Genomic DNA, 12,959 nt, shown 5'->3' with positions numbered 1-12,959 from the left:
CTCGTTGAATCTTTCAAATGGAAATCTTATTTTCTTTGCTCAGCTTTCTGTTGTGTTTCACTCCTGTATCCTGCCAGTGAGGGACCCATGGCAGTTTGAGGCCATTTATTCCTCCTTGCCCAGCCATCTGATGGCAGCTTGGAGGAAAAGGATGAGGACTCTGTGCATTCTTAGAACTCACAAAATTCTCATCTGGGATGTAAAATGGAGGTGTTTAGCTTAGTTGATCAAAGAAAACACAACAGAAAAAGAGAAGTAGAAAAGTAATATTTCTTTTCCAGCATTAGAATACACCTGAAAGATCTGCAAGGCATTCTGGTCTTGTCCTCTCCTGGAAAGTAACTGTGATAAAGCTCTGATATACAGAGTTTACAGAGCTATCTTACCCCCACCAGAGGTAGGTGCAGAAGTAGCTTACACGGTAGCTTTTGCTTTGGTGGAGCACAGTAATTATCACTCCTGTTCTATAACAAATAGGAAATGCCGGTAGGAGCCTTGGCCCTGCATCCCAGGGTGCTACGGGCTGTGCTGACACGATGATGGACAGGACTGGCTATAAGGTATCACAGAGCCACAGCTGCAGCCACTGGGGCTGGGGGGCTTCTGGGGCTTCTGCCAATAATTAAAATATACCACAACCAGACAAGGAACAGCTTCGTTGCCAGACAAGAGGCCAAGTGAATAAATAAATCACATAAATCCCTCCTGAAACAGAGAGAATGATTTGCGAAGAAGGGTAGAGAGAGATGGGAAGAAAGATGCTTTGCTGGGATGGAGAATGGTCAGTGTAGCAAGAAGAGGTTTGTTTATTCAGGGCTTACATCTCAGGATGTGTTGCTTCTTGAGCCAAGGGCCCAGCACGCTGCTGAGCTCCAGTTGGAACAAGCATCGTGAGATTTCCTTCTAGGGATGTAAAAAATGGGCTGAGGCAAGTGTGAGCCCACCCACTTCCTAGGCAAGCTGTGCTCAGCCTGCGTTGCTGCTTTCGTGGATCATGAAGAGAATGAGCAGGCTCAGATTGTGTGCAGCAGCCTCTCCTGATTTTTGCTGCCCAGTTCCTCACGCTGTGATTCAGGTATTTTCCCACCCTCTTGCCTTTCAGTTTGCTCCTTTGGGGGAGTTTGTGTTTTAAACCTACCCTGCTAACTTATCTCTCCCTTCCCAGTCCGAACAATGTTCCCCTTTCAATATGATCCTGATGCCACTGATGTACTCACACAGACACAGATAAACACACCGGTTCAGGTTATGTTGGCAGGAGGGTGCAAACCGCGATTCATCTAAATGGCAGATGCAGAGAGATGGCTTTGAACGAAACTACAAACTACATATTAGAGAGATTTTTCCAGCAGTAACTTGGGGCCAATCCTAATTAAAAACTATTCTTAAGTGTTTTTTAGTTCATTTAAGGAGGAGTTCCTTATGAGCTACCCATCTAATCTTATCTGCACTTATAAAATGCCAGAGCCAAAATAACTGATGCCTGTAAGGAGAGGCTGAAAATGAAAATTCAGTTACCTATTTCCTGCCATTGAACAAGACAAAAAGAGGGGCAGATTTGTCCAGGTGAACCTAAACTTGTCCGTTCTTTGTCTCTGCTTTAAGGCTAAGACCCACACCTAGGGACCCATTCCAGGTTTATTTAGATTATCTTCCTTGAGCAACAAGTGAACCTAGGGATAGAAAAGGGTACTTCGGTGGATTGGCCTCTTTGGACACTTGCCTTTAGAACAGGTACTAAATACAGTTCTAACTGAATGAAAGATTTTATTACTTCAATTCATGCGGACACATTACTATTATGTTTTGCATCGTTATTGTGGCCTTTAAAAAAGGTAGGACTGGTCTGACATGCAGGTGTGTTTGGCTGGTAATGACGTAAATTCATGATGCATTCTCCACAGCATAAATTCACATTCTCTCCAGATGGACAGGAACTGTACCTCAGATGGTGTACCATGTGAATATTCAGAGGCCTTTTGTCTGCAGCTGGCCTCAATGGTCAAATAGAAGATGGGGCAAGGAGAAGCGACTAACTCTTGCCCATGGAAATGGTCACCCCAAATTGGCAGGGCAGTATGGGAGGAGCTAGTACTGTCACCACTTCTCCCTTGCTTGGTCTGCAAGTGAGTAGGACATCTCCAGTTCACCAAACCCGGTCTCTGCAGGGGAGTCTCTTCAGGAGAGAGGCTACAGCACCTCATTGCAGGGGTAGGAGACATTCACCCCCCCTCCAGCCCACAGGGACCTCTGCAAGGAGGCACGTTCCCCGCTACAGCTTAATGTGTCATTCCCAAAATGCTGCTCTCTGTGTCAGAAACAGGTACTTGAGAAGTTTGAGAAGGACTCTTTTCAGCCCAGTTGACTGTGAGTAAGTTCACTTACGCTGAAAAACAGGCAGCTCTATCAGATTAAGGTTGTACTGCTCCCCGCACAAGCTGAGGGTTACCCCAGTGCACATGGTGTAAGCTTTCCCGTGTAGACAAGGCCTATGACCAGCCAGCTCCTCAAATCCTGCAGCTACCTTACTGAAAAACGAGAAGGGTAGGTGTCATGTCTGGGAAAGCTTTGCACAGAGAGCATGTCATTTGCCTTCAGAGCACTGAGCCAGGCGGGCAAGAGGGGCTCTGCCAGAGGCTCTGTTCCCTTCTGGAATTCTGTGCCTTGGTGAGGGCTGATGCTTTAATTTTAAAGGAACACGCAGCACTGCTTCCCAGATATTTTTTTTTGCTGGCCTCCAGGCAGAGTGTGATGATGGCTTATTTTAACTTAAGTAGTTTCCTCCCCACAGATGCATCCCCCATCCCTTCCTTAGCTGAGCAGGTCCTACAGGTGCAGAGCTTTGCCTTTGCCGTGCAGTGAGGCAAACCCACTCCCCAGCAACCGTGTGGCTGCTGCTGTTTGAAGTGAGGCTTCTGGAGATCTCTGACACAGTATTGGCGGGGCTTTTGTGGATGCTTGATGGAAACCTTCCGAATCACTCAGCTGCCAGTAACGTGGTCCCCGTGACGGCTCGCAGGTGCTCCCTGGGTTCACAGCCTGCACCCAGCTGCATCTCAGGCGGGAGGCAACAGATTGCAGGGTGAAGTACCGGTGCCACAGACCAAAACTGCCTTTACCAGCAGGCATGCAAAAATATGTTTTTTTCTGTCATTTTGGGCCTCTGAACAGGAGGACACATAAGGATGTAATTTCCTCAGGCTCTGGCTGGAGCAGTTAAAGGGAAGTCCTCCCCCCTGCACTGCAGGCTGCCCCTGCCACCCCTCCATCCCCTCCCGCTACGGCAGTGCAAGCACTTGTCAGGCTGTGCTGTGAACTCGATTGCTGAAATGATCTGGGTTAAAAATAACCTTGTAAAGAGTTAAGGGGCATATTTTTAGCCCAGATCATTTCAGTGATCCAGTTTACAGCACAGCCCCGCAAACTCACACTGGTGCAAGGGAGGGGGGATGGGGGAAAGGAAAGGTCAAGGGAGAATGAGCAGTTGGAAACATAACCTGTCTGTCTGCCAAAACCAGGACCTTATGAAACTGCACCCCAAAAGCACTGACCCTCTCTTGTTTTCATCTAGCGTACTGACAACTGCCTTCTTGTGGCACAGTGTTGAGAGCTGGGTGCTGAGGATCACTCTTTCTGGATCCTGTTTGTGCAATCAAGGCACTAGCCCCGAGCCTTGCGTGCTTTACGGTGTCTGCCTCTGACACACTACATTTGCCATTATTTTTGCCATATTTGCTTTTGCTGAGGTAGCTTGTATATGCAGCAACAAAAAAACCCCACGCATGAAAGTCACAGGGGACATTCGCAGAGCTTGTGTGAGCACAGGGTACGGGAAGGCAGCCGGCACAATGGACTGTGAGAACAGGCCGCAGGGAATCATTACGCAAAGCTCTTTAGAAACAAGGGAGGGATGTGGAGGTCAGGGGCTGACCTCAAAACCATGTCTAGATGCAGCTGCATGAGAATGGGGGTGGAAAGTGCACAGGACCACTACCAAAACTTGTGTAACAGTCACTGATTTCATAGGCACTGAATACTCCAGCCTTGCAAGGTGCTGTGGAGGACTTGCATCTCAGACAAAAGGTGCTTCATCTGGCCAAAATATCCTACCTACAAAAGCAGACAAGTCAGAGGGTTCATAGGGGAGGGAAGGAGAGTAGGGCAGTACAAATCTCTGCTGTTATTCATCTGGTATTTAAGTGCTGCTTAAGCCAAAACACTCCACTGTATGGCAGCTAATAGACCTTTGCTCTTTTCATCAGCCAAACCAGGTGCACAAATCCAAACCTGAACTACTTCTTCAGTATCTGCTTCTGACCCCCACTGATACCCTTTCAGACTAGCATTTCCAGTAGCATATTATGGACAGTGACAAAACTGGTGGGATATCAATCCCATGAGATGGAGTCATGATAGCTTTCAATTGCAAGGGGGCGGGTCATGACCAAAACTGCTAGCTGAGGGCTGTTGGAGCCAGTTTTGCACCAGTCACAGGACACCAGGACACTCAAGTTCATCCCCCAAACCACCTCTTGCTTTCCAGTTTTCCACAGGAGTGGGAATTCTCTGCAATTCTGATTTCCTAAGAAACTCATTGTCTGTATTGACACTCCCCACCTGTAGCTCAAATCCATGATCTTTAAGAAAAGCTCTTTGTGAGTACCCAAACAGGATGCACTGAAAAACTCTTCAGTCTCTTGACCCATTTTCTGTGAGCTTCTAACGTGCACCTTCTCTCCCCTGGTGCCCACAGTGGGTCCACAGGCTCTAGCAGGAAAATTGGGAAGTGTCATTGAGACAGGTAATGACATTGCTGTACTGAGGGGTCCCCTCTGTGAGATGTTATTACTTCCACATCAGGCAACCTTACTAGCCCTCGCATCTTCTGGCTCATTAGCTCACCAGTGAAGTTGGGACTGTGCTAGCCAGACCTGACTGTGCCATCTCCCCTCAGAAAGCTTCCCAGATGCCTCGAAAAGATACAGCAGGGATGGCATGGGACGTTTCTGTGGGGACCTAGTGGTGTTTCCACCAGGCAGTTTGTGAGAGAGGCAGGGATCTGTGGCTAAAAACAGTGGCTCCCCTCCAGGCAATCTCCAGAATCAGGGATTGGTGGGCAGTTTTGTTCTCACATCAGAGGCAAGGACTCCAAACCATGAGGAAGGAGAGGCTTTGGTGGGAAGCTTGAATTGCCTAACCCACACATACAGATAGAACTTTCTTCTCCAGTGCTGCCCAAAGGACCAAGTTCAGTTTTAAAAGCAGGAGAAGAAAGATGGGGTTGAAAACCATTTTCAAATTTACTCAATTTTATAAATTTATTTGGAAGAGGAAAGTGAAACCCCTTGCAGAGAACTTGCTAGTTGCACTTCCTCTTTTGCAAACAGTGCCATGCTTACACTGATGGTATAATTAAATTCCTGTTTTGCTGCTCTGTCTGACATTTTTCAGAATACGCAATGCTTCAACACTTATTTTCATGGAACAGTAAAAGACCTCAGAGTAGCAGTCACTAAATTACTGATGGAGTAAGTATTTTACTTTAGCTCGCTGTTTTTAGGCCATGCAGGCTGACCATGCTTCTCTTCTGAAAAGGAAAAGAATTAGCAGTTGGCTGCAAAGAGTGCAAAATTAACATCTAAGCAATTTCAGCTTTTTTGCCAAAAAAGAGCAGAGATGCTCCTCTTCATCATTCATAAAAGTAGTGGGCTATGTCACCAAGACAGGAAGAATGACCAGGAATGGGAGAGGTTGCATTAATATCATGGGACAGGAGAGAGCCAGCACCGAACTCTTGGGCGAGAGGAGCAGATGTGTGTCTTAGTCATGGAAGAGGCTGAGGGCTGGTAAATGCTCTGGGGTGAAAGTGAGAGAGTGAGGCTTCCCACCTTCCTCCCAGCGGGAGGGAGACTGCCAGTCCAGCCCCTGGAAGTCAGAGGAACAGTGTTCTCCTTGCAGTGCAAGGAAGGGAACTTTTTGCACTGGAGTGCCCCGGTATGGCACTTTCCCTTGACTAGAAGACATAGAGCCTGTCACTTCAGCTGGGAAAGAAAAAAATAAAAATAATTAAAAAAAAAAAAAGAGGCTGTAGAAAAAGCTGGATACAAGACGGCAGCGTAATTGCCAGAAAGGATCTGAGAAAGGACTTCTTCTGTTGCAAAATGCATAGCGTAATTGGAGAATCTGCAGCTGGTAGTTTCAGGAGGACACGGCCCATGGGCTACTTGTGCTAATCTTAGAATGGCATGTTCACTGCTTCCTGCGCCCTGGCCGGCGAGCTTCACGCCAGCAAGGGCCGCGTTGCAATCAATGCCTGCTACCAGCAAAACAAGAACCGCGTGGAACCATTCCAGCCTCACAGCTTTGATCAAATCCAAAGAAAGGGAGCAGTGTTTTCAGACTGTAACTCAATTAAAAAAAAAAAAAAAAAAAGAAAGAAAGAATAAACACAGCCACCCCAAAACAAGAGGTCAAAGAGGCCAAGAGGAAGTGCAATGTCTTTTCTGGGTAAAGGCGAAGGGCTGTGAAAGAAGCTCTTGGAGAAAAAGGGACTATGAGGGAGGCAACCCTCCCGCCACAGACACCTGCAGCTCCTCAGCCTCATCGGAGTCCCCAGTTGAGGTGCCTGTTCTGCTGTGCCCAGGTATCCTGGGAGCTGCTATGCTGAGCCAAGCCTTCCAGTCCATCCTGCCTTCCCCAGGTTCATTCTTTGCTCCCTCCTCTTTCCAGCCTGCCCTCCCTTCACGGCAGGGAGCCAGCCTGCAGCTGGGAACTGCTCTCCCTCCCCAGTTAGCCCAGCCATCATTTTTCTTGTGCAGCAGGTTGCCCTGCTGATCTGCTTACCTCACTGTTTCTTCCATTCCCCTTATCTGCCACTTCCCCTGCCCGTAATTTCTCTAATGAAGGCTGAAAAGGTGGGGGGAAGCTGCTAGAGAGGAGACAGCTTGATATGGCTTTTATGTCTGGATGCAGGAAAGCTGGTCCAAAGTGTATGGGAAGTTTAATGGGGGAGATGTAGTCAGGGTCCTGGAAACAGAGAGTGGCAGGCATCTACTAGGGCGTGTGGGCCTAGGAGAAAGAAGATAGCATTTATTGGGAGTATTTATTTACAGCTGTCTGAGAAAGGAAAGTCCCTCTTCCACAGTGCAAACAGGCCTTAGCCATGCTGCTCTCTACCAGGTGTTTCAGACTGGAGAGTGCTCCAAGCTGCAGATGATCAGATGATCCTTAATGTAACTTCCTCAATTTGCTTTCAATCTAGAAACTAGGAGTCTAAAGAGATTCCTTCTTTAATATGATTTCAAGTTTCCACAGCTATTTCTCTAGCTGCTGTAGTGTGGTGACCCAAAGGAAATGGTCCATATGTGGGCCAGATTGGTGTTTCAAGGGCCTTTCACCTCCAGTGATGCTGCAGTAGTTGTATTAACAAGACAGCAGGTCCCTCCCAGGCAGAGATGCATAAAGGAAGAAGGAAGGGATCTGCTGGAGCCTTTGGAGAAACCGAAATTTATTTCTCTAGCAACTGCCTTTGGGGGAAACTTTCTGACTGAGAAGCAGAAGAGTAGTGAGGCAGAGGTGTAAGAAGTATGGTGCTGGTCATGATTTCATGGTGGTGGTACAGGGAGTGGACGTACGAGGTTCCTTGCTCATGGTTCGTAGCCTGGTTTGTTGTTTTGAGGTCTCCGCCTCTAACAAAACAAGGATTGTTGGTTAGTTGTTCTCAGTTCCTCTGGTTCAGTTTTCCCTGGCATCAGATACTAGAGATGAAGAACAAAGGTTTCCTTTCATCAACTTTGATTTCAAGGCTTTCTATTCATATTGCTTGATACACATATAGCAAAGAAAACAAGGTAAATGCAGGAAGACACCAGGGGTGTGTGCTGTGGGAAGACCCGCACCATCCAGCCTCCAACAAGCCTCCTGCTTCTCAGCCTGTTGTTGACCCAGGGGAGGGGAAGCTTTTCTCAGTCCTGGTATTTCCTCCTTCTCCCCCACCCGCCTGAGTATTTCACTGCCAGAAAGGCAGAACAGCACAGGGACATCCCCAAGCAGATGCTGGCTTGCTGCGAGGACGTGGAATGGCTTCTCACAGCAGAACCTCTGGAAAAGGAAGGGTGCTGGTGACCAGGGCAGTAAAAAAGGGATAGGAGGGCTGAGAAGGTGTATGTGAATATCCTTTACTGCTCTGCTCCATTTGCTCCCTGCGAGGAAATGATGGGGAACAGACACTTGGCTAGAAATACTTAGTTTGCTTCCAGTGAAAAATACTGAGCATCGGCTCTTCAGCTAGGGCTGAAAAGCTCTGCATGAATTACTGGTTTTCTGGGATATTTGAAAATGCTGCTAGGTCCTGTCTTCCTAAATGTCTTGCTCTCAGACTGGATGATTGATGCCAGATGTGAGAAACTCTACTTCAAGTCCCTGCTTATTCTTGAACTTTATAACGCATACGCAGGCTTCTCTCTAGCCTGCTTGCTTTTCCCAGCCTTTGCTCCTAACTTCTTGTTCTCGATTTGTCAGAACAGGCCAGCAGAGACCAACTCAGAGGTGGACAAGTCGGCATCGCCCTCAGTGGCTCAGCTAGCAGGGAAATTCAAAGAGCAAGCAGCCAGTATCACTGGGAAAGAGGTAAGAAGCTCTGCAGCCACCAGCAGGTAATCGAGTGGGAAATGAGGCACTCACCTCTGCCTGTAGAAATTAGAGCATTAGTGATCTGAGTGTGAATCCACCTGGATTTTGAATCTTCACAAAGGATTTGTCTCCTAGTGCAATGCAAGCTATGGCAGTATCTTCTATGCATTGCCAGCTTGTGGGTGAGTATTTTGGTAGAGCCATACCTCAGGACAACTAGACACTGTAACTGAGACACTGTAAAGCTTGGTAGGGTACGCATATATACCTAACAGTAGCAGACAGCAATGCATGTACTTTCTGGACTGGCTTTTGTGGGCAGAGGGCAACAATGAATAAAGAAATCACTAATATTGAGCCATGGAAAAAGAAAGCAAACAACAGATTATGCAGTGTAGAAGTCAGTGGCAGGTCACAAGCACCTTGTTCACAAAAGGAGAAGGTTTCTTCCAGGTAATTCCTTCTGTAAGGGTCTGAGAGAGAAAGCTGTTTCTTTACTTGCCCTTGCTACCTCTTCCCAATGACATTTCAGATTCTGTGCCTATCTCTGTCATGCTGAAACTCTATTTTATTGATAGCCCATGATGCTGAGCATTACCTCACAAGCTGTATTTCACCAGATAAGCAAAACACTAGAATACCTCTCTTAAGAAGAAAGGAAAGTCAGAGTGTTTATAGATGGAGGTTGACATTTTAGGAGAGTCCCCTGTATCATTATGCAGTTTTTTTAGAAGCATAAATGTTTACTGGCGGCCCTCTTCAGTCAGTGAGTACCCCTTTAAAACTGAACTGCTTCCTTCTGCTGCTCAGCTGATTTCAGCATGTCCCAGGCTGGGCCTAAGGGTATCCTCCCCGTCACCCCTCCTGTCTTTGGCTGGATGCAATGGTGACCTCTGTCCTGCAGGGCCGGCACACCACCATCTATCAGTTAGCACTCCCAGAGGTTAGCAGGGCCCCAGGATGGGAATAGCCTATCTCTTCCCAAGCACTTTTTTTTTTTCCCATCTAGTCACCAGCACACTGCTCCATCCGTCCCATTACAGTAATTTCCTCTTTTTAAGGTATGGGATTTTATTGCACTAAGTCCCTCACCCTTAAGATGGCAGCAAGTTCCCAGACCTCTCTTGTGTTATCCGCAGACCTCTGCGGCTCCCAAGCCCAGGCAGTGTAGAGAGGCCTCACAGTGGGGGGAAACTCACTTTCTCCAGAGACCGAGGAGGACAAAGTTTCCTGTCTTTTCTCTCCAAGCCATCTGTCACTTCCCCATCGGCTTTCTCAAGCTGTCTTCAGAATAATGGCTGAGTGGATGGTCTTTAACCCTTGCTTGACCCATGCCAGCAAAGGAGAACCTATCAACTAGGGGATCTCTAACACATTCACTGTGGCACAGCACAGCATTTCATGGTTGCAAAATGGTGGAGTTTCAATAAGACATGGTATTATTGCTTCCTAGCATGACATAAGGATAAGGACAGGGCTGCCCTTGGCTGCTTAGAGATGCAGCATTGCCATGGCTGGGTGCAGCACCTCCAGAAGTTAAGTGACATCAAGTCTACAGGTCCTCCAAGACAGCCAACTCTACAGAGGGCAAAGATGCCATAATCCAACTTTTCACGTGCCTACCTGTTAGAAGGTAACAAAATTATCCAAATATTATATTGCGGATATTATCCAAGATCCACAATATTATCCGAGTATTTTGTCTGTTAACACATGAAAAGTGTGTTAACAGCTTGCCAGGAGACTACAAACCTGGTGTAAAAATAGAGACAGCTTGGCTTCAAGACCAGAGCAATAGTTACGAAGGAGCAACTCCATAGGTGCTGAGCTATACATCTCTTCCTTCCAAGTGAGCACTGTGGTACTTCTGAGAGCCTGAGGACGTTCAGAAGGAACTGGTGTCCCTGCCATTAAGTTGCCTTGTTCCCTGGACAATCTGTTTCTTAGTCAGATTAAAGGTTACAGCTGAGGATTTGTCTCTGCGAGCTGCTCTTCTTCATTAGAGAGAAATGAATGGGGCAGTAGGGCATGTTGAAAAAGTCAGAATTCCCCTTTTTGCCCCTAAAGTATATCAGATGCAAAATAGGAAAATCACGAACCAGGTAGGCAGCTGAGACTCATTAAAAGGAAATCCTGGTAATAAGACAGGAAAGAGAACAATAACAGTGTGAGGGGGTTTCCAGCAGGATTCTTTGAAGATGAAGCTTCTGGGAAGGCTTCTCCACCCTCCACAGCTTTGCGCAAAACATGAAGTGTCGTGGTTCATGCTGTGGAAAGAGATATAGACTACTTCTCCAACACTAGGATTGGGCTTGAGGTGCTACAAGCACACCTAGCACTCATGGGCCACATGCCCATATACTAATATCTTGTGCTGCCTTTAGGCAAGCTGAGCCCTGCCATCCAAGCAGGTCACTTACAGAGCATGACCTTTGGTGCTTGAATTTCACTTCCTTTTTAAAAAAATCTGATTTCCCTGCTGCTGAGTTGGTTGTTTTCTTCTCTTAGGTACCACCACATAAGCCAACTCGGAGGAAACCGCCATGCTCCCTTCCATTGTATTCCCACAAAACTGAGACAAGTGACAATGATGAGCAAGTGAGTATCAATTTAATAGGGGGACAAGGTCTCTCCTCTTTGCAACCTGTTCTCTCCTGAGACATGAGCTTGGAGGTAGCAGAGAGGTCAGGCTGTGCAGCAAAAGATATCAATCATGCAGCATCAAACCTTCCCTGGTTCACACATACGTACTGACTCAGAGTCAGCTCCACGGTGTTTCCCACTCCTGTAGCATAGATAGGCATCCCATTTCTACTGCTTTTGTTTTTACCCTTAGAGCACTGACAGATCCACCCAGTTACCACCTTTCAAGCATTTTAAAGCAGAAACTGCTGGCATTTGAGTTGAACAGCACTTAGCACAGGGAGCATCCATGCTGTTTGTTGCCTTCAGATGAACTCTAGAGGTTTGAGTATGGTGGTGTAATAGTTCTGCTCTTGAGATTTTTCCTTCTTCAGAAAAAGGGAATAATTAATCCAGAGTGAAGAGGGATTTTGTCAGCAATACTCACAGAATATTGTCTTGAGGTGTCCTCCATACAGCACCCTTGAATGAGCAGGTCCCAGTAAGCTGGCTGCTCCTCACTAAAGTTTATGCTCATGCCGTTTTCAGTCACTTCTGTCCTTCTGTATTTCATGGTATGAGGTCTACCCACCAAATTTCACATTGTCACCTGCCCTTAACAAGGGGCTGGTTCTTTGTCCTTCTTTTCTGACAGCTACAGGCTCTTGCTGCCTCTATGCCAAAGGAGCACAAGCTTTAAAATCTTGGATTCCTTCCTTTTCCTTTAGACCTGAAAGAAAGCAATATGCTCCTTCTCAAAGCAATGCTCTCCCTTTCTCAAGCTGTTTTCAGCCTTTTGTAGCTCTGCCTTTCCAGTCACTTAGGCCTTTCCTACCCATACTAATTGGATACCCTCCAATTCTGTTAGTTGAGTGGTGGCAGAGAGCCTTTCCCGTCACCAAAAGTTCACAATGTTTACCAACATTAAGGCTTGTACCCTTTAAGAGGTAGAATTTTAATCTGTCTGGTCCTGAAATAATACCAGGGGAAACTGTGTCATAGGTTAGATGCCTTAGTGAAGGCCATGTAGCACCAGAGCCATTACACATCACCTAACTCAGATACTTCAGCCGGAAAGCAGACTATCACCTTTTCTCCCAGTGGAAGGATACATGTATGTGGAGCCCTAGGATGGCTAGATAACAAAGAAGAGGCAGAGGCAGGAAAGAAGAAAGCAAACTTTTGTGTGAAGACACTATATGAGGCTTCATTTGCTCCCCTACTAGCACTTTCTACTTATCTCTTCCAAGTGTTCTGCCTTCATTGCATTTCTCTTTTTCGCCTACTTTACTGTGACATTTTCATGTTTCATTTTGTTTTGCAGAAGCGGTCTCCAAATGCTTGCCCCATTCCCAAGGTCAAGGTGAAAAGCTCCCCCATGATTGAAAAGCTGCAGGTAGGTCCTAGGAGAGCCCCCATGTCTGCCCCAGTGAATTAAAATTAATTGGCGTTTGTCATGGATACTTCCCTTGTGGAGCAGTCACAGGGGAGGGTGATCCAGGAGCCAAGGGTGACAGCTAGGTGAGCAGGGCAGTGGACTCACCAGCAAGGGCCCAGTCTCACAATACACAACCGAGGAAGGCAGAACAGGTCTGGTAATAGTGACCAGCACCAGAAACAGTCCGGTGATGCTCAGGCATGTCTGTAGGCAGGTCAGTGCATAGGTCAGGATCATCTGGATCTGTGGGGTACATGGCTGGGCATGG

At 47.0% G+C, this 12,959-nt stretch overlaps 1 protein-coding gene across 1 annotated transcript in view; it reads left to right on the top strand.

The window, feature by feature from the left end:
• The window catches only part of RCSD1 (RCSD domain containing 1), a 35,378-nt gene that overhangs the window by 16,826 nt on the left and 5,593 nt on the right, over window positions 1–12,959 (top strand). Inside the window, exons 2-4 of the mRNA XM_082479782.1 lie at window positions 8,521–8,628; window positions 11,140–11,229; window positions 12,578–12,649. Of these exons, the coding sequence (XP_082335908.1) occupies window positions 8,521–8,628; window positions 11,140–11,229; window positions 12,578–12,649 (270 nt within the window). The remainder of the gene's footprint in view (window positions 1–8,520; window positions 8,629–11,139; window positions 11,230–12,577; window positions 12,650–12,959) is intronic.

This window comes from Vanellus vanellus, assembly GCF_965231255.1.
Source record: "Vanellus vanellus genome assembly, chromosome: 1".
In the NCBI taxonomy this organism is placed as follows: Eukaryota; Metazoa; Chordata; class Aves; order Charadriiformes; family Charadriidae; genus Vanellus; species Vanellus vanellus.
Note: the sequence above shows the minus strand (reverse complement) of the source record. Positions and strands in the feature narration are given on the sequence as shown.